Source organism: Sceloporus undulatus, chromosome 1, assembly GCF_019175285.1.
Source record: "Sceloporus undulatus isolate JIND9_A2432 ecotype Alabama chromosome 1, SceUnd_v1.1, whole genome shotgun sequence".
Classification (NCBI taxonomy): Eukaryota; Metazoa; Chordata; class Lepidosauria; order Squamata; family Phrynosomatidae; genus Sceloporus; species Sceloporus undulatus.
The window spans coordinates 212,240,904-212,266,176 of NC_056522.1; the positions used below are offsets into that span (position 1 = coordinate 212,240,904).

The window sequence follows — 25,273 nt, forward strand, 5'->3', positions numbered from 1 at the left end:
ATGGCTTTGGCATGGCTTCTGACTCTTAGGACACATGCATCATTTAAAGAGCATACCTCCAAATGGACCCAAAGCAGCTTTATTTTGGCCTGTCTGTACGGGCCCATAGTTAGCATAGGCTGCATCTACACTGCAGAATTATTGCAATTTGTCAGTTTAACTGCCATGGCTCGATACTAGGGAGTTCTGGGATTTATAGTTTTGTGAGATATTTAGCCCTCTCTCTCAGAAAGCTCTGGTGCCATAACAAATTACAAATCTATAGGATGGAGTCATGACAGTTAAAACTGTGTCAAACTGCATTAATTCTGCACAGTGGAAACAGCCTTAGGGGCTGTGCAGACCGCCCCAAGGGGCAGCCTGCAACCACTTCCGTCTTCGCCAGATCGGGGCCGTGGCAATCAAACACCGCGGCCCTGAACTGGCCTTCCCAGGGTACAAAAAGGAGTCACAAAAAGCGGTTCGTTTTTGCACCCTGGAAAGGGCACCGTGGCTTTACAGCACTCCTTTGGCTTTGCATCATGTGGACTCAGTGCCAAAGGAGTGCCATGATGCCATGTGGTGTGGCACATGACATCATGCCACCATGGGGGAGAAGTCAGGGTGTGTGTTGTATGGACACCATGCCCCAACTTCACCCCCAAGCTGGACTTAATGGCTGGTCTGCACAGCCCCTTTGTTAACATATAAGAAAGTTAACAGCCACAGGCGCTTTACAGACCACCCAAAAGGTGTTTGCTACACGAAGGAGCTGCAGAGGACAAACTGCACGGCTCCTCCACGCAGCGGCTTCTTTTTGCGGCGCCATTATGACACCACAAAGCGCCACTGGTGCACTTGCGACATCATAATGACGCCAAGATGTGAGAACACTAAGCGTCCACTACGTCAAAATGGCGGCGCCCATGTAGAATGGGTGCTGCCATTTTGTACGTGCTCAGCACATTCTAGGGTTAGGGGCGTCTGGAAAGGATGCCCCTTCCTAACCCTAGTACATGCCGAGCACGTACTTTTGGGCGGTGTGGAACCTGCCATAGTTAGCATATGAGAAACATATGAGGGAAGTTTTAAAAGGTTCAAGGGTAGCTGGCTCAGGAGACAACCCCTCTAACAACATGCTAAGGAATTTAAAGATATAGCTGTGTTAGTCTGTAAAATCACTATGGAAAGAGATCTTGGAGCACCTTTTAGACTTACTGAAAGAAAAATGTTGGCATTGTGAGTTCGATCCCAGGGCTCCAAGGCTGACTCAGCCTTCCAACCTTTTGTAGGTTGGTAAAATGTTTGAGAGTCTGTAAACCTGAACCTATTTCCTCAACTCTGAGGAAGAAGGCTCAAGTCTACAAAAGCTCATGCTACCAACTTCTTTGTTTCAATCAGTCTCAAAAGTGCTCCATGATCTCTTTCCAACACACTAAGGAGATGGGACCCAAAAATAGTGAAAGAAACAACCAAGCATGGCACAGACTGCTGACCAGCCTTTCATGAGAAAGCAATGGAATGGAGTATCCAGAATAAGATCACCTTGCACTGAAAGCTTTATTTGCAGATTCCAGTTTTGAAAATTGAAATATACACTGCCATAATTACTGCATTTTGTTTCTAAATAAACAAAAGCAGGCATCTGCTAGCATGTAATTATTTTTTCCCCTCAGAGCATCTTCTTTTAAAGATACCATTGTGTAGCTAGGGAAAAATGCTTTTGATTGATAATCCTGCATCTTTTCAACAACACACACTGTACAATCACCAGGGGGAGCTCCTGAACAGTCTGCATTAGGAAAGGGCGGATATCTGCCTTGTAAAAGCAATTTTACGAAGAAAGTTGCCCTGTTAGTCTCTTGCAGCATAAAAAAGAGGAAGGGAGGGGGAGCAAAACAATGTGGCAGTACTTTTAAGATTAACTTGTTTTTATTTTAGCATGAGCTTCCATGGATATAAAACCATTTCTCAGAAACAGTACCAAGTGGTATTAAGGCCTCAGGTATAAAACTGTATAAATACAGTAGTGAGAGTAGGGTAGAACATAACAGGATCCAGAAAGATAGAAATTATGTCCCTTGCTCTAAATTTTCAAAGGGCTGGCTGAAGTGAGACACGTCTATGAGATCTTTACAGTGGTCAATTAGTACTGATATGTGAAAGCAATAAATCTGCTTACCAATAGTAAGTTTCCCTGGGTTCAAAACCCTCTCTGAGAAATTTTCTTTGGTTATATGTGCTGTAGTGAGGATTCTTGAATTAATATATGTAGTGTGCCATAAGCCATGGTCCTTGTTCATACCTTTGATAATGGACTGGAATTTGTGAATGTAATTCAATTTAGCTGTTTCTCTTTTTAATCTTTCTCTGTAATTTCCTTGTTCAAGGACCATGACTTGCAAATTCCTGACTGTGTATCCAGGAAGGTTGGAATGTTTTACAACTGGTTTAGAGGTATTGCCATTTCTAATGTTAGATTTGTCTCCATTAATCCTCTTGTGCAGAGACTGTCTTGTTTGTCTAATGAATAGTGTAGAGGGGCAGTGCTGACACAGGATGGCATATTCCAGGTTATTCCAAGATACATATATCAATACAAGAGTCCTTGCTACTTAACATATGACAAAAGGAATTTTCTCAAAAAGAGTTTTGAATCCAGGAAAGTGCCTTTTGCTAAGCAGATTCATTGCTTTGACACATCAACGCTAACTGGACATTGTAAAGATCTGAAAGACTTGTACTGTATTACCTTTGAAAATTTAGAGCAAGAGATATGATTTTCATCTTTCTGGGTCCTATTACACTCTTTATAAATATGCTTAATACCTGAGACCTTAATAGCATTTGATACTGCATCTGAAAATGTGAGTTTATATCCATAAAAGTTCGTGCAAAAATAAAAAACCTATCAGGGTTAAAGGTGCTGCCACATTTTGTTCTTCTTTCTCCCTCTCTTTTTCTCCTTTGAGGAAGAAACCTTAGTCATACAAGGAATGGGATAAGTAGATGGAACACTTAACAAACACAAAAAGCTGGAAATCTTGGAAACAACTGTGCTGCTGCAGCTGACAAAACTGCCAATAAACCTCCTTCTAGGTTTTTGAAATGAGAGTAAGACCAGCCAGTGAGAACCCCCTCTGGCCCAACAGCCCATCATAATGACGGAGGTAAAGAATTCAGACAAATAGTCTCATCCTCTATGAAAAAGGCACCCCATTAAGAAAATGGACAACTGCTGTGGGATATTGTAATTTGGGACTTTTTTGTGAAAGAATTGGAGCCCTGGTGGCACAGTGGTTAAATGCTGGTACTGCAGCCACAACATTGTGAGTTCGATCCCAGGGCTCCAAGGCTGACTCAGCCTTCCAACCTTTTGTAGGTTGGTAAAATGAGTACCCAGCTTGTTAGGGGCAATTGGCTTACACAGACTGTAAACTGCTTAGAGAGTGCAGAATACACTATTTACATTTCTATATCTCTTAATAGTAGGGAAAGCCTTTTTAAAAACAAAACATTTTGCATATAACAAGCATAGCTATTATATTTTCCCTAGAAGCTTGATTCCATATTATGACGGTTCAAAGAGACAAAATTTAGTTCCTTAATAGCAGGCCAACAATCTCTTGCACAGAATACTCCACACCTAGCAGCTTGCCTAGCTGTATTTAATCAAAATCTAAAGTGGTGACTTCAGTGGGGTGGAACAAATTGCCATCGTATCTGCATAGCAGGAAGAAAGCTGTCGTCTTAAAGAGCTCAGGTGGAACCCTATTAAAAATCTGACAAGTTAATGTGAGAAACAGAAGAAATGCCAGGTTGTTTGGGGCAATTGAACTGCAGCCATTTGAGAAGTGGAAGTGCAACACTGCCAAGGCCCTTGAAGTGCCAAGCTGACTATTAGTGGTGGTTCTTGCTCATGCCATCAAAAATCAAAGAGTTTACCTTGCCTCGTTTTTTTACCTTAAGTTTTAAAGAGTTGAGTTTCTCCTCCCTGAGATGCTCGCGTAACATCTCCCGGTGAAGCCTTTCTTGTTCCATGGCAAACTCCCCAAGGGTGTACTGACGTACGCTGTTGTGGCGGGTTGACATGCCCAGGGTGCTTCCTCCTTGGCTGGGGACGCTTGTGAACCCTTGCCTTCTTGTAAAATAGTAGACAGTAACGCAGTTAAAATGGACATTTTTGGTCCTCTTCCGTTTCTCCCTCTTCAGAATTGAGGATGCTAAAAAGAAAGTAAGTGACATGTTGCAATAAAGCCGTTCTAATTATTACATAGATTCTTATAGCACAATCAATCCGCCAGGTTAGCTGCTGTAGTGATCTTCTCAAAGGGAAATCAGAAATGTCAAGGGATAAGGAGCAGCTCACATCCAGAGGAGGAAAGGCCAAGGAACAACTTCATCTCTTGGCCTTCCTCAGTCACTTCACCTCCTACAATGGCTGAAGGTACTGCTTCCCATCACACATCCCTCTCCCCAAGGAAAAACAAAGAAACTCTCAGTTATTTCCAGGTTTCATTTTCAGATGATTTTTGGATGATCCAAGGGCTGCAGGAATTAACAAGTACCCTTGGCAGAGTCTGCTGTGGTAGTTGGCTCTGTCTCCCAAGTAACCCAATCCTACTGTTTCCATAGAGCCCACCTCAACCTGAGACACCTAAATTACCACCTTCATGGGTATGTGAACTGGTGCCATTCAGATGCTTTGGATTCCAAATCCCACAAGATCCAGTCAGCATAGCAATGATACAAAATTATGGAGGCTGCAATCCAAAAAATTTGGAGGGCACTAATTCATGGTATATATGAAAGCTTCAGCCAACAAAATGATTTCCTTCTTGTTTGAGTAGATGTTCTCAAAATTTCTATCTTTCAGTCAAAAACATTAGAGACCCAATAAGAAGAACTGTGTGCTGCATCAAAGATACAGCAAGAGATATTGTAGCACCTTTGAAACTGAGAGAAATAAATTTGGAGCATAAACTTTTGTAGATTTAGTATGTGTCTGCACTACAGAAATAATCTAGGTTGACACCACTTTAACTGCCATGGCTCAAGGCTAGGGAATTCTGGGAACTGTAGTTTGGGGAGACATTTAGCCTTCTCTGTCAGAGTTCTGGTGCCACAATAAACTACAATTTCCAGAATTCCATAGCACTCAGCCATGGCAGTTAAAGTGGTTGGATGATTTCTGCAGTGAGGACGTGGCCTGAGTCCACCTGTGTTTCAAGCAGCATGTGCAAGAAGCATGTTGCTCAATTTGAAATGGTGGGGCCTCAGAATGCCTGTAGTGCTGGATGTGGCAAACAGGCTTCTAAGGTTATAAAGTTGCTTGCAGAAGAGGTGTTGCTATTATACCAATGATATTCTTAATGATGCCATATTTTAGATCTATGATACAAAACTCATTCCCACATCCATTAACATCACTTGACACTTCCTCACCCAGCAACTCATCTGCAAATTGCCTCCACAGAATCCTGTGTTTGAAGACAAGTGTGCTAACAGGAAAGTTCTTAATATGGTCTTTGACCTATTCTGGCTATTTCACTGTGATTGAGAGAGGAGCAGACAGGTTTCATGCTTAAGTCAGGCTCAATGACACAAATATCTTTGGTGAAAAGAATCATGAACCAAAAGTTCAATCCAATCTTTACATCCTGTCATTACTGATTATCAGCCCATGAAATGAGAACTTAACAACTAGGTTGATCATCATGTGATATACCAACTAAGATCACTGTTTACATTATTTTATATATGTTGATTCGGGAGATAACAATGACTCTATGGAATCAAGCCTAGGAATGAACTTGACCCAACTAAATCAAACCCTAAATTCAAGCCTCAAATATTCTTTCCACTTAGAATCATAAAACTGGAAGAGACCCCCAAGGGCCATCCAATCCAATCTCCTGCCATGCAGAAAAACAGAATCAAAGCACCCCCGACAGATAGCCATCCAGCCTCTGTTTAAAGACCTCCAAGAAGGAGACCCCACCACCCACTGAGAGAGTGTGTTCCACTGTCAAACAGCTCTTAGGGAAGTTCTTCCTAATGTTTAGGTGAAATCTCTTTTCCTGTAGTTTAAGCCATTGCTATGGGAGGCAGAAAGCCCCACTACTATGGCTCAAATCCCACCTCCTTCCAATGCAGTAAAGGATCTTATCACACGGGAGGCAAAACACCCAAATCCCATGTATAAACGGGGTTCAGATCCCAGTAATATCCCGCAAAAGCAGGATTGTTTTCAGACACATTGGGTTAATTGAACATTAATGCAACATTAACCCATGCAAACAGTGGGCAAAATTGTGTCACTTTTTACTTTTGGGATTTCTCAGAAGGAAAAAGGAGTGCAATTTTGCAACTTTCTGCATGGGTTAATGTTGTGCTAATGCTCAATTAGTCCAACGTTAACTGAAAACAATCCTGCTTTTGCGGGATATTCCTTGATTTAAACCCCATTTATCCACAGGATTTGGATGCTTCCTTCCCATATGGTAAGGTCCAAAGAGGGGGGAAACCAGGTGATAACTATGTACAAGAAAGATAAAAGATATTGAGAGTAATAGCATCTATCTATGTATTAATATATCTGTATTAAATATGATCTCCTCAACTGAGAGACCATGTATTTACTAAGGTAACAAAAGCAATAAAGGTAACAAAATCAAGGTCTCAAAAATGAGCAATTGGTGACTGTCTCACGTTTTTCATCACTTCATATTTCCATGTTCTGGCTTATCAAGTGGACATGAAGTTCAGTTGTCCCATCAGAAATAAATCAACCAATCAATGCAGCCGACATCCAGGAGCTGCTCAGAGGCCAAAGGCAGGATGAGTTCTAGACCATGTAGCAGGCCTATGATCCCGATTGGATATCTGATTTACTGGATTTCATCCTGTACTAGAATGGGTTTTGTTAAGATATATATTTATCTGAATTGTTCCTATTGCTTGCTTCCCATTTCCCCCTTCTTATTAAATAAATTCTTATCAGCAAAAAATGACTAACTGTCATTTAGCATTCTTATTCCATTTTTAAAATTTAATAACAGTATTTTTGGTGGATAGACAATATACTTTTATTTTAAAAACACTCTACAAAATTAAGCTATTTATATTTATAATTGTTTAGATGCAAATAGCCACTTTTTGCAACAGCACACTCCTACACAAAACCTGCTGAACATGTTAATACTTATTTCTCTGTTGGGTATATCAACAATAGTTATATGGATAACTTCATAGCTTCCAACTGTCACAGATCAGTTGGGGCTGCCATGGGTAGTCCTCCACATTCCCAGAGTCTCAGTTGGTCTCAAGGAGTCCGAAATTCTCCATCCGCCTGCTTCTCAGACCCATGCAGCCTGAAAACTGACTTCACAAGTGCTTTGTATTAACTAGCTTGGCAGAAGAAAGCCTGCATTCCTGGTTTAGAATGTAGAGGTGGAAGAGTGAAAGAGTAAATGAGAAGATGTTATTCAAAAGACAGCTTCTATTGATAAGCAAAAAAATCAGTCCCCAAACCTACTCTGGCAGCAACAATGCAGATACTAATATTGTTGCCCACAACATCAGAGGTGTATTGATATGCTCATCTTCCAATGTGATGTATGCTATCATAAGTCAGCAGTGCCTCTCTACACTCTATGTTGGATAAACAGGATAGGCTTTATGCCAGAGGACAAATGGACACACACCTAACATTGGAAAGTGCAGCACTCCAAAACCAGTTACAGAGCACTTGAACCTTCCCAGGCATACAATATGGGACCTGCAAGTGGTGGTTGTCAAACAAACAAACAAAAATTAAAAGGAAAACTGGAAAGAGAAATATCTGAACTGGATTATATTCTCAAATTCTGAACTATCAGCAGAGGTATTAATAGAGATAATGGTTTAATGGCACACTGCATATTAATATACAAGTCCTAACAAGTGCACATGTATCACAGAGCATATTGGCACCAATGGAACTGACTTTTTGATAAGTAAATATATTACGTTCACCTGTCAACAGACTCATAACAGATTACTTTAAAGATTACTGCTAGACACTTGAAATATCTGTATCTTCTCATTCAGCTCTTGAAGATTTATGACCAGGGTCACAATTTGCATCATTTTGTATCTCATCATACATTATCCCACTCCCACAATGGTGTAACTATGCTTTAAAAACTGGTGGCTTTAATATCACTCTATCAGGACATTTGAAGAACTGGTCTGATATCCTTAAACCATACTAAAATAGACCAGTTAGACTTAAAAGTGCTGCTTAATCTCTCCTTCCCATTTCTTTTTTATTCTTGGTTTGAAAATAGTATTTTTCTCCTTTCAATTCTAATTTTTGTTTGTTTTTGAGATCTGCATAAACCTTATATTTTAAAATTTAGTTTTACTACTTTCTCTCTCTCTACCTTCTCCTTTTAATTTATTAATCCCCCCTCTCTCCTTATGTGTATGTGTGTGCCTGTGCACACATGTATGCCAAGGCTGCACAGTGTCATAGGATAGAATATAGCTGGCAGGAGTCCAATGCTAGAAGAATTTTAATGGCTACTTCTGGAAAGCTGAAGTACTATCTTATGTAGAGCAGAACTATATCTTCTTCCATTCTGTCTTCCAATCAATTAACAATGCAACCAAAGACCTATATACTCAGAAGTAAGCCACAAAGAGTTCAGTGGGATTTACTCATAGGTAAAAGTGTACAGGATTGTAGCCTAAGGACATTATCACATGAGCTTGGTTCTCACCGCAATCATGTCAATTAATAAAAACACTAACATACCATTTTTTAGCAGCCATTACTGCATGCCTTTGCAATCATGCGACTGGGGCAGCTGTTGCCATCGCACTCGCTTCCTGATTCCCCTTAACACTGCCTCCCTGACTTATGTCCCATCTAGTATGCCTTTATTTATTTTACTTTTTAACTGTAATTCTGCAGTTCTGGTAATGTGATTTAAGTGTGAAAAGAAAAGAAAAGAAAAGAAATATTAAAAACTGAATCAGGCTGTATGGAATAGTGAGGGAGAGGGTGAGAGGAGAAGACTGTGACACCAAGCCACTGGTAATCTTTGCAACTGTCCCAGCAGCGGTGTTTTGCACTTGAGTAGGCCTAGGACTGCCATTTTTACTCCTGACGGAGGCTGCAGCAGCCAAACAGCGCAGTCTCCGTCAGGAGTAAAAGCAGGTTCTTTTTATAGCGTGCACTGGGTGCTATGACTGTGCCATTGGCGCACTGGCATGCATCGATGACACAAGCCTGTGCTGTGACGTGCGGACGCTGTGCTGCTTTGTGTCATCCCTGTATGGATGGGAGACCTTCATGATGGGGCCGCTGTTACAGACTAGGGTTCGGGAGCGTGCACTTGCTGCACGTTCCTGAACTCTAATTTTGGCCCAAGGCGGCCAGAACCGGCAGTCTGTACTGGGCCATGGATGAGTTTTCCCTGCAATGAAAAACGATGCCCTAACTACACTCGCCAGATGCAGCATCTACAGGTTGGGGGTGATGTTGTATGATAAGTATCACCAAAGGTGCTATTTTATTACTATAACTGGGTTTTAAAAGCCATGTATAGTCACCTTCTAAATCAGATGTACTAAATGGTCAATAGAATACATAGATGTCTCGATAATAATAATCTCTTCTTCAACAATATCTTTTCTAGCTAATTTCATTCTATTTGTCTTCTGATCCAAAAAGTATTGTACATTATTTCCCTCACCCCATCCAATTTTTATCCTAACAATAACCTGGTAAAATAGGTTAGTCAAAGACACCAATGAAGGTTATGGAGAGGCTGGGATTTGACTTGATATAAAATGTGCATTGGGCAGAGGTCATGCTGTGGCCATAGATATGAGGGATCACTATAATTTGATAATAATATGATAAAAACATTTTGATTTGATCATCATGCATTATATCATCCTAAAGGCCCCAGATCCTGTCTGATCTTGGAAGCTAAGGAGGTTCAGCCCTGGTTAGTACTTGAATGGGAGACTGGCAATGAATAACAGATGCTATAGGCTATACAGTCTTCCTTCCACATTTGTGGGTTAAGGTAATGCTGGAGGTTATATTTCAGAAAAAGGGACTGGCAAAACCACCTCTGAGGATTCCTTGCCTATGAAATTCATGGGGTTGCCATAAATTCACAGGTGAAAGTGGGTGTGTGCACACACACACACACGCTACACACAGAGAGAACATTAATGGTTATTGTTCTCTTTTTAAAGGCTTTCTTCAACTCAGCTCATAAATTTCAAGATTTCTCTGCTTTAAAAATGTAGCTTTGTGTGTTTTTCCTCATTAATAGCTCTTGTGCTTTTGTTGTCTGGCTGCATCCCTTGGACCATATTTTGTTGTTGCTTGGCCACATGTATCCAAGCAACCTGTGAAATGTTAGATAGTATGTACTTTCTTGTTTAAAATGACAAATTTATACAAGGCCCCCAAACTCCTTATTTTTTTGACTATATGTCAATCAAAAACATGAATATTGAGTTGCTATGTAAACCCAGACACCTCAGAATGAATGCATGTATATGAATAACTGTTCTAGGGTACAGATCAGCAACTGGGTACAATATACATATGTTGCATGTAACATATGAAACTACCTGTGAATAGATCCACTATCCCTACACACATGTAAGCAAACTGTACCTGTGTGAAGACCCCTAAAGTGAAATGCTCTTTTATGAAATGTATTTCTTATTATGGCCACTTAAATATCAGCAAAAGAACAAGACAAAAATTGTACAGATTTGCATAAATTTTACATATGCTATTTTATATGTACAAATGCATTATCAGAAATAATTACTGTAATGTGGACATAGGGTTGCCATAAGTGAGGACCTCCAAACCGGGACAAATGTAGGACAAATGCAGGACAACATTTTCAAATGTAGGACACATTTTATAAAAATGGAGGACATGCCAAAAAATTGAGGCTTTTTTAGAAATGTTAATATAAATGCATGTTTCTTAGGCATGATCAAAATGGAGGACATGTTGACATTATTTGTAGACAGATCACGGAAATGTACTTCCCTTTCTGGCCACCCCCCCTCTCCCCATTCCAAACAGCACATTTGAGCATTGAACATGGCTTTATTTTAACATTGCCTCTTGCCTATTTCAGAGGCTTATTCCACAACCAAACCCTTTGGTCAAGGGACTTTGGTTTTCCTTCATTTTGACTTGTTTTGTCTGTATTCCTCCCCACTAAATAAAGGAGACATGAAATGGAGTTAATGGGTACAAATTGTTAAACAAAAAAGTCTTGTGAGACTCTGTAGGCAAGAGGTGCACCATCCTAAGAACTGCATTAAGCACACTTAGGCTGCTGCCACACTGCTTTCACTCTCATCACTCCATCCTATGGAATCCTGGGATTTGTAGTTTGTTGTGGTGCCAAGGCTGGGCTTTGAAATCTCAGGCATAAGAGAGGCAAAAGGCTTGGGCTGCATCTACACTGGAGAAATAATCTGGTTTGAGACCACTTTAACTGTCTTGGCTTAATGCTATGGTCTGTTCCAGCACCACAGCAGAATGGCAGTTAAACCCCTGGAAAGCTCTCTGACCAAGGTGACCAATGCCCTCACCCCAAAATGTAGGGCACCCAAGCAAAAAAATGTAGGACATGGCCAAAAATAAAAGCTAAAAACACCCATGTAATTATAAATCCATGCTTCTTAGCCATGATCCAAATGGAGGACATGTCCTGGAAAAGGAGGAGGATGCCTGGTCACCTTGTCTCTAATCCAAAATGCACTGCAGAAATAAAACAATGCTGGACTGAAATGCCCAGCGTTCCTCACCAAAGCTGCATCCACACTGAGGAAATAATCCAGTTTGAGAGTGACTTAACTGTCCTGGGTTAGTGCTGGGGAATGCTGGGAATTGTAGTCTATTGTGGCCTCAGAGCCATCACTGACAGAGAAGTCTCAATGTCTCCCAAACACTAGCATTCCCAGGATTCCCTAGCACTGAGTTAAAGTGGGTTATTATTCCTGCAGTGTGTGTGAGAGATATAAAAGCTAGGGACTGGATCTCTGTGTCCAAAACACACTGCTTGGACTGCCAGGGCTCAGTGCTATGGAATCCTGGGAATTGTAGTTTATTGTGGCACCAGAGCTCTCTGACAGAGAAGGCCAAATGCCTCACAGACACCAGCATTCCAGAGCATTGAGCTTTGGCAGTTAAAGGGGTCTCAAAGTGCAGAGCGGGGGGGGGGGGGGGGGGGGGGGGGGGGGTGATTGAGCTCTGAGAGGAGGAGGAGAAGGAGGAGGAGGAGGAGGAGGGAGGGAGGCAAGGGAAGTGGCCAGGACCACCAGAGGAGCCCCTGCTTTTCCTCATCATCGCAGCCTTCTCACTGCTGGCAAGAGGCTCTGCCCCCAGCCAGGCAACGCCGCCATTCAGTCTCCTTTTGTCAAAACAGCTATGGTGCCACAAGAAACTACAATTCCCAGAATCCCATAGCACTGAGCCATGGATGTTTAAGGGGGGGTCAAACTATTTCTTCAGCCTTTTGCTACCCCAAAGCCCTTCCTATTTACAAGCAAGGCAAAATCTCTTCCTTCCAAGCCATTGAAAACCAACCCAAGTGGAGGGGGGCTGATTGCTTCTTTCCCATTGGTCAGCTTCGGGAGAAATTTGCATATTACAAGTAAAGGTGTTTAGGGCCTCAAAAACGACCCTGTGATAAAGAATTACAAGAATACTGAGTGGTAGACATTGAAAAGATGAGGCATTTAGACTCCCAGTGAAACAGGAACCATTGATGGCCTTTTTTTCTTTGCTCACTGTAACCTGGAAGGTCAGGCCTTTTGCAAGACATATATACCAAGTGGGCTGGCAATAGCTCTGAGTGGCAGATGTCTTGAAGCCCTGCTCTCTAGGCTAAGCCAGGCAGGGAGGCGGGGAGAGTGGCACACAGCCTTGGAGAGGGCTGGAGCTGCCTCTAGGGCCTTGCTGGGGGGGGAGGTCCCGGGGGAGGGGCCAAACCGGGGCGGGACCGTGTGCACCCGCCCCAAACCGGGAAAGTCCCACCCCCAGGCGGGAAATGGCAAGCCTATGTGGACAGAATGCAATACATCCTGCCATCCCAAGTCAGATTGTTATTTATTGACTTGGGAACCTGCTCATTTTACTGTGAACAATGTCAATAATTAGCAACAACTGATTCACAGTTATTTCTCTTTAAACTGGACTTGGTCTTCCAAAAAGAGGACACCTTCCAACAGGAGAGACCTCTTGCAGGCTGTCAGAGAGCAGCATACTGTAATGTAGTATAGTATAATGTACTGTATACTATAATGCATACTATAATGTAGTATAGTATAAAACCCTATCCCTATCCTAACTGAAGGAACACCACATATTTTAATGCTCTCTTTAAAGATGGAGTCATTATTCCACAGCAATCCTGAGATGCCTGATAATGAAATAGTGCTTTTGTTTTTCCCCCCACAAAAGCAAGTTGTAGTTGGTCCACAAAATACGAGCCACACATATAGCAACAGCTTGAAGCCTGAAGCTATGACAGGAATCTTCCTGATTTACTGGGACATGGCAGTAGGAGACCAAGAAAACTAGATTATGAGTTATGGCTGCACAATTCAGGTGTGACAGTTGCACAGGTATGATGGGGAAATGTAACAGTCAGGAGAGGAGAAATGAAGCCGTTGTAAAAGATGCTGACAAGTCTTTGTAAAATGAAGCCATATATTTTAACAGTGGTGGCACAATAGGAAGCATGCCGCTGGTTAAAAACTGTTTCAGGCAATTAGTCCCTTGGCCTTCAGCCTCTTCTTCCTGCCACACATCCATCCACAGGGAGGGATACCAGCATTTGTCATCATAGGCTACAGAAGTCTTTCTGTTATGAGGTGAAGATTTTGTGATTAGAAGTGAGACAGAGCAAGACAATGAAAGAATTCACAAAGATCAATATATAGCATAGAGCAGTGCTTTTCAGACCATGTCCTGAGGAACTTCAGAGCTCTTCGGGAGCAATTCAGGGGCTCCTTTTTGAAAAAAAAGAATCATTAATGGTAGATAAATGTTCCTGAAAAGACAATTTATTCACCACTACTGATCTTTACCTATATCTGCAGTTCTGCTGCAGGGAAGTGGTAGATATATGTAAGAAGACCTTGAGAGGGACATATACTTTTGGACTACAGCTCTCAGAATCCCACAGCCATTATAGCTACACTTGCTGTGAGATTCTGGAAGTTGTCATCCAAAACAACAGCCTTTGTCAAATTCTGATTCTAAGATGTATTCTCAGGAGAAAGGGCATGAATGAAGCCTAACAAGCCTAACCAGTTTCTTGTGTAAATTGAACATGCAATCCAGAATGTTGTTGCTGCTGTGTGCCTTCAAGTCATTTCCGACTTATGGCGACCCTATCATGGGGTTTCTTGGCAAGATTTGTTCAGAGGAGGTTTGCCATTGCTTCCCACTGATGCTGAGAGCATGCCACTTGCCCAAGATCACCCAGTGGGTTTCATAGCTGGGCTGGGAATTGAACCCTGGTCCCCAGACTCATACTCCAACACTCAAACCACTATGCCAAGCTGGCACAAACATTGTACTCGGTCCTGTTGCATTGTGGCGGGTGTGTGTTTGTGATTGCCAGTCACCCACAACAGACAGCTTAAGAAGCACTGCCGTAACAGACATTTCAAAAATTCCTTTGTTGGATATGTCAACATAGAAGAGTTTTCCTTGAGGTAAAAAGTGAAAGGCTGTGTACATCATGGAAGTCTAATTCCACTCTTCTTTGGCACCTCCTGCTCAGTGCCTCAGTTCCACAATATTAAACTACAAAATCTGCAGTAAAGAAGAGAAACCTGTGAGCTGCTAAGATGCTGAAAAATTATCATGCCCATCATCCTCACCACTGACCAAGCTTATCAGGGCTGATGAAACAGCAACAACCAGAAACATCTCGAGTACCAGCATGATTGATAATGTTCTCTTTAGAGGATATCAATTGTTAAATTAATTTAACTTGATATAATATTAAGAGGTCCCCAATAGGTGACTTATTTTTAAAAAATAATTTTAAAAAAAAACCAAGGCAGTAAATTAAGAACAACAAAAACATCCTAAAAACAGGGAAATGACTACATTTACATTCCTCCAAAGACCATGCAGAACAACAAGGTAACAAGTTTCAGAATTCCACCTAAAACTAAACAAATTTGAAACTAGTATAAGCTGGGGGGGGGGGGTTACCATCAGAGGGTCACCATAGAAAAGGCCTTGCCCCCCGGTTCCTTCCAACCTACCCTTTCTTGGTAGCATGCCTAATAAGCAGGCCTCTAGAGAAGATTTTCAAACCATGGTGGGTTCATGCAGAAGAAGACATTATTTCAGGTATGTTAGCTTCTAAACAATTAGATCTTTAGTTTTCTGCGGGCTTTCCAGGCTATGTAGCCGCGTTCCAGAAGAATTTATTCCTGAGATTTTGCCTGCATCTTTATATGAAGGAAACAACACCTTGAATTAGACCCCAAAACTCTTGGTGTAAACCCAATATAATATGGCCAGCAAACTGCACGCCAAAAAGCAATCTGACCACTGCATTTTCTAACACTTTCCAGGGGCACCATATCACATCTGATCTTGGAAGCTAATTAGGGTCAGCACTGGTTAGTACTTGGATGAGAGAGTCAATGAATATCCAATGTTGTAGGCTATATTTTAGAGGAAGGAAATGTCAGAACTACCTCTCAGGATTCCTTGCCTAAGAAATGCCTAGGAAATTCATGGGGTCACCATAAGTCAGCAGGTGACTTGAAGGCACATACACACACAAACATATAGAACACACTGCAGTACATAAAATGATCAGGAGCTAGTAGGACCACAAGTAAAAGTAGATCTCCACAGGTGTGCAATGGCAGAAAGAGGCTCCTAGGTATAATTCTGCTCCTCTCCAATGAGGTGTGTCTAGGTCCATCCAGATGTCCTTGCACACACTCCAGGGAAGAGGGATTAGTTTTTACTCCCTCCCCCTAGTAAGGTAGAAAACGAATGCTTCTTTTTTTTTTGTATGTATTCTCATGCATTTCTATGATATGCTTGAATATAATGTTTATATGATATACTGGAATATAAATGTTTCTAACTGGATGTAAACAATTTTTGTAAACATTTTATTATTTTATGCTGGCTGTATGCCATAATAAATTCATTCATTCAATGCTTCTTTTGTGGGTGCACAAAGGCAGCTATATAGCATCAAGGCACATCACTGTGGCCTATCATTAGCTGGGAGGATGCAGAACAGCACTTAGCTAAACACATTGCATAAGGAGGTATTGGATTTCTCATTCTGCAATGCCCAGCAAGTACTTCTGCTGGGTAATCAGGTATTGTGCCACTGTATGACACCAGGAGGTGTTTCAGATCATAGTATTTCAGATGGGGACGACTGAGACCTTCTGCCACCATTCTGCCTTCTTAGTGAAAGAATGTAAATGGCATACCAACAGAAACTGGATAAAGACAATAGATCACAGCTGCCACTCTTCTAGGATCAATGATGGGTCCAGAACCCAGAAGTTGTGAATCTAATCCCATAAACTTCAACCAACCTGATTTGGCAGGGCCAGTTCCAATTAATCCTTTCTCATCCCATTTTTTTTACTACCCTATATCTATATCCCAGTTTCTCTCTCATCCTCCCACTTTCCCCCTTTATCCTCAGTTTACATCCACTGATGCAAAGTAGTTTGCACTCAATAAACTCAGGAGGGAGAAGGGAGGGGAGGAGAGGAGAGGGCAGAATCTTGCCCTTCCTAGTTGACTTGGGCAAAAACAAACTGCTGCAGCCTCTCCTAGCTTTCCTGTTCTTTCCCATTAATAACCTTTTGCCATCATGAACAAACTGCAATGTTGTTTGGCCAAAGATGCCCTAGTTCTCACTAAATGTTGGAGGGCATGAAATCCATCAAGGAGAAAAGCAACCCAGTCCAGAACAGAAACATCACCAACTGACCTAAAATGCCTTTGTGCTTTTTAGGCCGAGCCATAGCTTGCTAATTCTAATCTAAAACAATTACAGTTTAAGATGGAACAATTTTTCTACATAAAATTAGTGTAGAAAAACAATGGCAGTCATGTTTCTTATTTTTAAACTTCAATCACAGCTAAAACTCTGGCAGTTTATAAAGAGAACTATAATATCTTCCTGAGCCACAGTCCTACCCCTCCCATCTTTTCCTACTGCAGGTCGCAGATTTCTTTTTAATATATATGTTTCATTTATACCTCCAGGTGGCCTGTTTCATTAGGTTCATAAATAGCCAAGTACAATGTCACAGGGGGCCTCTATTACTTTATGGCCATTATTTCCTTGCTTTTACATTTTTTTTAATTGCAACCTGGAACATTGTTATTATATTTCTAACCCAATGCATCAAGGGACAGCCATGGGAGGTAAGCAGGCTCCCAAATGCACAGAGGATGAGCCTCCATGTTCTTATTACAAGAATGAGAAATTTCACTCTTAAATAGCTCTTAATATCCTTTTATGAAAGGAAGGCTCTGTCATTGGTTACTACAAAATCTCTTGGGACAAAATAGTTCTGATGAATTACTGGAAAAGCTGGAAGAGCAGGGAATTCCAATATGCACATCCAGCACATGACACGAATTGGACCAGAACAATCATCACTCCAAATTTAGGAGGGAGGGCAAGGGTGAAGAAAGGACAGGGGTTGTAGACCTTCAGGAACTGTACAGAAGAGGCCAGGAGGCTTCACGGTGGCTTCCTGCCGGCTTGGAGGCATGTGCTGTGCACACGCCACACCCCCAAGCAGCCAGAAAGGTGCTAAATTTTGCCAGTCTGTTCCAGCTCTGAGTTGCCATAGCGGGTTGCCAGCATGCCGCAATTATGCAATTACAGCAAAACAAATGTTTAAAAAAATGAAATACCAGAGAATTAAATAAAAGCAACCAATGTGGGACAATGAATGGATAGGTGCATTACACAAACATGTGAATGAGGTTGGCAGATCATGAGCTGCACTGAGAATATGTGTAATTTCAATCAGAAGAGTGAAATGGCAGCAGGAAGCATCAAAATTGTGCAACTGTGGCAAAAAGAAAGAAAAAATAATCAGCATGCATAAGCTGCACAGAGCAAACATGAGGGGGAAGGCAGAGCAGTGTGGATGATTGTGGGAATATGCGTCACCAAAGCAGTACCACAGCACTAGTGAAAAGAAGGTGCAATAGTGACTATTTTCAAACGAGTATGTTTTTGTTTGCTTAAACAACATTATTGCTGGGAGACAACCAGTTGCTGTGATAAAGACGATAGTCAGTCTGCCTAGAAGGAAGTGCTTTATACATAATCTTGCTAAGGTAAATTCTATCAAGCTTTCTAAAAATAGATCAGGGAATTCCACAGTCACTGGGGTGGGGTGGGGAGACTCATCTCGGTTAAAAATAAACCTATGGTGGGAATGGATGGCATTTTTGCCTCATTTGCACAAATCTGAGCCTGAATGATGTGCCAAGCCTTTTAATCTTTTTCAAGCACCATTTTTACTGTTAAAAAAAGAAGTTACTGTACTCAGTTACTAAACATAAATAAATTGAGCTTTGGCTGGCTGAGATCCAAAGTGTAAGCACTTTCCTCAGCAATCTCAGCTATTCTCCTCATGTCAGAGGCACTTTAAAATAAATGTGAGCCATATGGTTTCACAGCAGACTACCCACAGGTTTACATCCAAGAGGGCAATGCAATTCATTTGCCACCATCACAGAAATATTTTAGAGGGAGGTAAATCCTTAAGCAGAAAGGATGAGAGGGAGAGACTGATTGATTGAGAGAGAGAGAGAACACAGAGCAGAGCACACACATCATGGCAGACAAAACAGTGCTATTTGGAAAACAAAATGGCAAACCACTAACCTATTTCCCTGTTTTTTTTTAAATATATGCACAACATTATAGCAGTAAGGATTAACATCATTCTCCATCCACTCTGTGGATTTTCCACAAAGTATTCATCAAGTATAATGAGATAGAACTGTCAAGTGTAATAAATCATGGCAATCCAGGTCAAGGCATCATTTAAAAACCTGCTGAAGGGGCTGAATCGCAACTATCCTAGAAAGCAAAGCCAGGTAAAGAGGGTCACACTAATGAACTTTTAACATTATGACTAAATAAAAGCAAATCCTAAGTAACAACTCACTTGACACCTTAATACCACACTAAAAAGAGTTGTTCTTCCTCTAGGTTCTTCAAATTGGAAATGACTTGAGTAGATGCCTCCTATCAGGGGCCTGTTCACATTACACAATTATAGCACTATGATTCCATTTTAACTGCCATCATTTTCTTTATGGGAAGAGGCATTTAGACTCCTCAGCCAGGAAGCACCTTTGCTGCCTCTGACCAGACTACAAACCCCATGATTCCACAGGATGACCCCATTGCAGTTGAAGTGGAAGAATAATGCTCTAATTTTGTAGTGTGAATGGGCTTGTCAGGAGCTGCATCAAGCAACTTGCCTGCCATGGGTTTAAGTGTTAATGCCATATTGTGAGATGTAGCTGGGGCCAATGTATTATGCCATACTGAGGAATATTGATGGGACATGCAGTTAGGTGTTTATTACAAGGGATTGTTGATCACATTCTTTTGTGCTGAAAGAGTAGCGAGAAGGGAGTTGTGCTGGGCTTAAGACTACCTAAGGTCATTTGCCTGGGAACGCAGACAGGTTTCATAAGGAGGAGGTTATAGGAACCAAGAAGAATAAGGCTGTTTTGCTTTAGGTACAAATGAGAAAATAGTCCATCAACAATTTGAAATTGTGTGTGGTTTCATGCTTTGCTAATGCTTGATGGTTGGTTCTGACAAAAAAAAACATCTCTGGTGTACATCACTAGTTCTGAATAAAGGTTTTCTGAGTTTTATTACGAGTGCCAGTGTGGCATAGTGGTTTGAATGTCGGACTATGACTCTGGGGACCAATTCCCAGCTTGGCCATGAAACACACTGAATGACCTTGGGCTATTTACATGCTCTCAGCCTCAAGGGAAAGCTATGGCAAACCTCCTCTGAACAAATCTTGCCAAGAAAATCCCATGATAGGTTTATTTTACGGTCACCATAAGTTGGAAACAACTTGAAGGCACACAACAACAACAACAACTTTTACTACTGAAGCCTAGATTTCTGAACTAAAGGAGTCATTGGATTTGACAGGGCTCCTGCTGTCCTGCAGATGTTCTGAACTACAGCTGGCCATGTCAGCATGGACTGATGGGAGTTAAAGTACAGTTCATCTGGAGGGCACCATGGTGGGAAAGATAGCTTCCTACTGAGCCTTGTTAGTGGTGCTGTTGTTATGGGCCTTCAAGCCAACTCCAATTTACAGTGACTAGTCTCTTTGTTGTTGTGTGCCTTCAGGTTATTTCCGTCGTATGATGACCCAAAGTTCAACCGATCATGGGGTTTTCTTGGCAGTTTTTTCACATCTTCTTTGAATTGCAAATGGACATTACATTTTCTTGATTTTGAAAATTTACCAGTGACTGCATGGCCAAAGGGGGAGGAGGTGCCAGCCTGTAGATAATCTTTCCTACCAACTGAACTAAGACCAGAAACGGAAAATGCAGGCCAATGACTAACATCTTTAATTTCTTTCTCCTGTTTGCCTGATGAAGAAGCCAGTGTGACTTTGAAAGCTTGCAACATGTCACTGTGCTTTTGGGTTGGCCCAATAAAGGTATCATTGTTTGGATGTTAATGGATTTGCTATATGGCCAACACAGCTACCCCTTGATGTTCTTCACAGGGGGTTTGCCACTGCAGAGTGGCAAAAGGCAAGAGCTTATTCCATCCTAGGAAAACCTAAAAGAGCACCGACCCCCTCTACTATCTCTGCCACGACGCCACTTCTGTCCTTTTTGAATGGCTGGGCATGAAAATATGGCTGTGGCTCTTTGGCACTTCTCCTCAAAGGAGCACTGAGAGACTAAGGGGGTTGGTGCTTCTTTTCGGTACACTCTGGACGGACTAAGCTCTTGCTTTTCCCATCTACTCAGAGAAGGGGATGGTTCCTTTTTTGATAAGAGTCACTGCTGTACACTTAATTCTTACTCTTACATCCTTTTTTATGTCATATGCACTTTTCTTTATCCCCATAGGCATATGATTGCCTCCCCCTCATAAACTGCACAAAAGCCATCATTTACCATAATTCCTGTCTCATCCATCCAGCCTGTAGAGTGAGCACAAGCAATTATGCCTGCCAGAATTTTGTGAATTCTTTGGCAGCATTTTCCTTTGTTTCATTCTTTACATTCTTTGTTACATGCCCTATGGTAAAAATTAATACAGTACTTTGAATTTTTCATACTTTTGACTCCAAAACCTGCCCTCAACTTATACATGGGTATATATACATTAAGAATATTAAGAGAAAATTTTCAAACTAGATTTTTGGTGATGCAGGAAGGATGAGAAATATCTTATAAATGTTCTTTTAAAAAAATGTCTTCCAGTAAATGTTGGCTGAGTTCTAAAACCAATTATCTAATTCCCTTTTACTGCAGTTTTTGGCCCAGGTTTCAATGCCTTGGTTGTCCTCATGTACCTCTGAGAAGAACAACGAAGAAGAGGAGGCAATTATCTCTCCTGGAGCCATTTCACTTCATTGAGTAAGAAATTCTTCAGTTGTCCAGCATGGAGGCAGGAAACACTTAATGGTTCTCATTCTACTTGGCTAGCAAATTCTAGATAGTGTTCCTAAGGGATAATACTTAAGCACAGAGGCAATTGTGCTAGGGTGTCCTGAAAGACTATCTTTCTTCTAAGCTACTCAACATCTGCATCAAAGTGCAGCCTTGTAAAACTAGAAATCCCAGGATTCCTTACGATGGAGCTACAGCACTTAAGGTGATGTCAAACTGCATTTTTTTTTCAGAGTAGGTGCACCCTAGGTGGTTTGAGAAAGCCAGCTCATTTTCTGATTTACATCAAATTCAGGTGAATCTGTGGAAAAGTTGAACTGATGACTTAAATGAGTAATAACTTGGAATAAACAGAACTTCATTCGGACAAAACAATGCTTTTGGAGATCTCACTCACTCTGAACAAGACTAGTGCTTACACAGGGCTAGGCATCTGGATAACTGTAGGGAAAGTCTTCCACACCCCGCACCCTCTTGTTTTTTTTTTTGCCCTGTGGATTACAGTGTTTGAGGCTTTGGGTAAAGTTAGAGCTTGAAACTGAAAAAAAATTAGCTAAATCCCATCCCTGCCTCTCTCTTTCCATGGAAAAATAATGAATCAGAAGTCCTAAAGAGTTAAATGAGCATAAATAAAAGGTGGGATATAAATATTTTAATAAATCGATAAAATAAATGCATTTTATCTGTGATGGCCAACCCACATTTGCAAGTCAACTCTTGATGGTGCAAGTCTCAAATGATGAACACCAAGTGTGAATCAGATTTCATCCCCCAAAATATCTCTTTTGTTATGTTAGTTGGCCCATTCTCTTAAAGCACATTCTCTGGTAATACATTTGCTCTCCACAGATCTAATCAAATTATTCTACCTAATGTTTTTCACCAGATCTCTGAGCACAAGGGTCCCCATTTCACTTTTTCTTTTTTGTGTAGTTCAATCCAATCATCATTAAGATAGATATGCTTTAATAGGTTTAAAACATTGGCTAGAGAATTCATTCCATGAAGTGACTATTAAATCTAACAATGAATCAATTGGTGACTGAGTGAGTTGTGCTGTAGCCATTTTGTCTCTCTCACACACATCATTTGCCTTATGTGGACAAGAAAGACATTACATAGCACTATAGTGGGCCCTTGGTATCTGCTAGTGTTTGGATCTAGGACCCGCCTGTGAATACCAAAATTTATGGATGCTCAAGTCTCATTAAATACAATGGCAGTGTCCCTTGTATAAAATGGCAAAATCAAGCTTTACTTTTTGGAATGTATATATATTTAAAATATTTTTATACTGTGGATGCTTGAATACATGGATAAAAAAATCTGTGGATATGGAGGGCTGACTACATTAGTCAAAAAGAAATGCTCAGATGTCAAAATTACCTTTCAGTGGGCCCTATTATAGAAGGATATACTCTGCCATTTGCACAAGGTAGGTTTCATAGAAGGACAGGCATTAATGTGAGCCAGATTCATAAGGCATTTGGTATTGCCTAGAAGTCTTATTAAATAAAAGGGACTAGGTCAGGGAGTCCAGGCGCTGCAGTTCACTTATGCAGGGCACATTTCCCCCTCCGAGTTCAGGACACAGCCTGCTTTGAAATGCATTCGCCACATGTGTTCACATCGCTTCAGTGCCTGAGGTTTGTAACTACTTCCCAAGAGGGAAAATATCTCTCCACTGTCTAGTTTAATAACCAGATGAGGCTCCCATTCAAGTTCCTTTTCTGTAGCAGTAACAGCTTTGCTTTAGCGGCAGGCAGGCTTCTGGCCGGGTGCCAATTCCTCCCTGCCTCCCTTCCCTTCATCTCATCACCAAGGTTATTTCCTGACAGAGCCAGAGTACTGTACTTGGAAAGAAGAGAGATTATTTATTTATTTGCGGTGCAGCAAATTGCAAGCCTGGAAGATGTTGCCTTATGCAAATCGCACAATGCACGGCTTTTAAGATGAGAAAGCCCGGCCGTGTCATTTTATGTTCATTTTTAGTTGATTGTTTTTTGCCTTGTGTTGATCAGCAGGGCGATGCAATGTTGCATTTTTATACATTCAGGTGACATATTAATATTTGCATATTAATTCAAACTCAGTTTGACTTGGTTTCTTTATTTATGGAAGACTCCATCACATAAACATAAGATGCACTCTTAATTCCATAGTTCCCTGTCGTTAGACATGTTCTGATATACTGTGTAGCATATATACGTATAATATGATCTCCTATATATTAGAGGGGTTGAGGTAGGTGTTAATAAGACTTGCAAATGATGCCTTCTTCTTGAAAAAAATACTTGGTTTCTTTCTGATCAATTAATACCTATATTTAATTATATTGAGGGAATAGCTACTTAGCAATTTGAATTTGTGTAGTTTGAGTGTGTGTGCGTGCGTGAGAGACAGAGACAGGAAGTATGAATGGGAGTGTGAAAATAAGTAGTCAATGAAGAATGGAATGATTTACTTTAAAACGATTTCTATTAGGGAAATGCAAGTTGTTAAATGAACCCTGTTCTCAATGATGGCCATCATGTATCCCTCCACCTGTTCATATACAACAACAGCAACAATAATATAAATAAGGAAAGGGGGCACTGTGCTACTTCTGAGGCAAACGTTCATCTCTACAATATATTGATATCACCATAAGCAAATATTTGTCTACGGCAGGCAGGCTGGAAAGCTATTGCTGTATCTTGTAGCTGTCAACAGCACAAACTGTTCAGAGCAGCATTACATTTTCTATTTTCATCCATAAGAAATGTGTAATTTGTTTCACATAGCACATGTATTTAAAAAACAATAACAGAATGTAATATTCCACTTCACGGTACAACCGGCAAACATAGCTGGCGTGAAAAGCAGGTTTATTCAAGATGTAGACAATACTGTATTGCCTTCCGTAGTATTGTTCTGAACTGTACACTGCAATGTAAAAAAGGGACCAATGATTTTTCTTGGCTTCATCCTACATACCCTTGCCCTCATAAATAGTGCTTAGTGTTTACAAAACAAAACAAAACAAAAAAAACCTTTCGTGCTTATAAAAACCCACCAAGCTCTTCTATACATTATACTAGTAAAGTCAAATGCCACAACTGCTACATGAAAAGCCACCAATAATCTCTGTCCGCATAATACAAAGATGCTGTGTAGTTCAGAATTTATGTATTTTGTTTAGAAATGTATCTCCAGTGTTTCCAACAAAATGGAATATAAAACACATAAAAGCAGTAAAGACTCAAATTAAAATTTTAGCACACCTGGTAAAACTAATCATTATGCCCAGATGTTACATCAAAGATTCCTCTGCATCTCAGTTTTATTCTTGCTCTTCTCCAATTAACAACCTCACAGCCATACCAAAAAGATGCCTTTCACTCTCATGGAAGGCTCCTCATATCCCATAATCACACTCGTTCCACTTGCATTTCTCCTTTCTTCTTACTTCCCCATAGATCCTCCCAATACATTGACCTTACGATCTGCTTTATGATCTGGTTCGCACCAGAAATCTCCCACTGATCACTGACATCT

At 40.9% G+C, this 25,273-nt stretch overlaps 1 protein-coding gene across 7 annotated transcripts in view; it reads right to left on the minus strand.

Moving 5' to 3' along the window:
* CSRNP3 (cysteine and serine rich nuclear protein 3) overlaps positions 1–25,273 on the minus strand; it is a 99,192-nt gene that overhangs the window by 21,658 nt on the left and 52,261 nt on the right. For 6 of the 7 annotated variants that reach the window (XM_042443170.1, XM_042443180.1, XM_042443163.1 and 3 more), the window contains one exon: positions 3,943–4,202. In XM_042443170.1, coding sequence (XP_042299104.1) covers positions 3,943–4,202 — 260 coding nt within the window. Of the gene's footprint in view, positions 1–3,942; positions 4,203–6,690; positions 6,798–25,273 lie in introns of those variants that run through there. The other variant, XM_042443191.1, reaches the window with a different exon arrangement.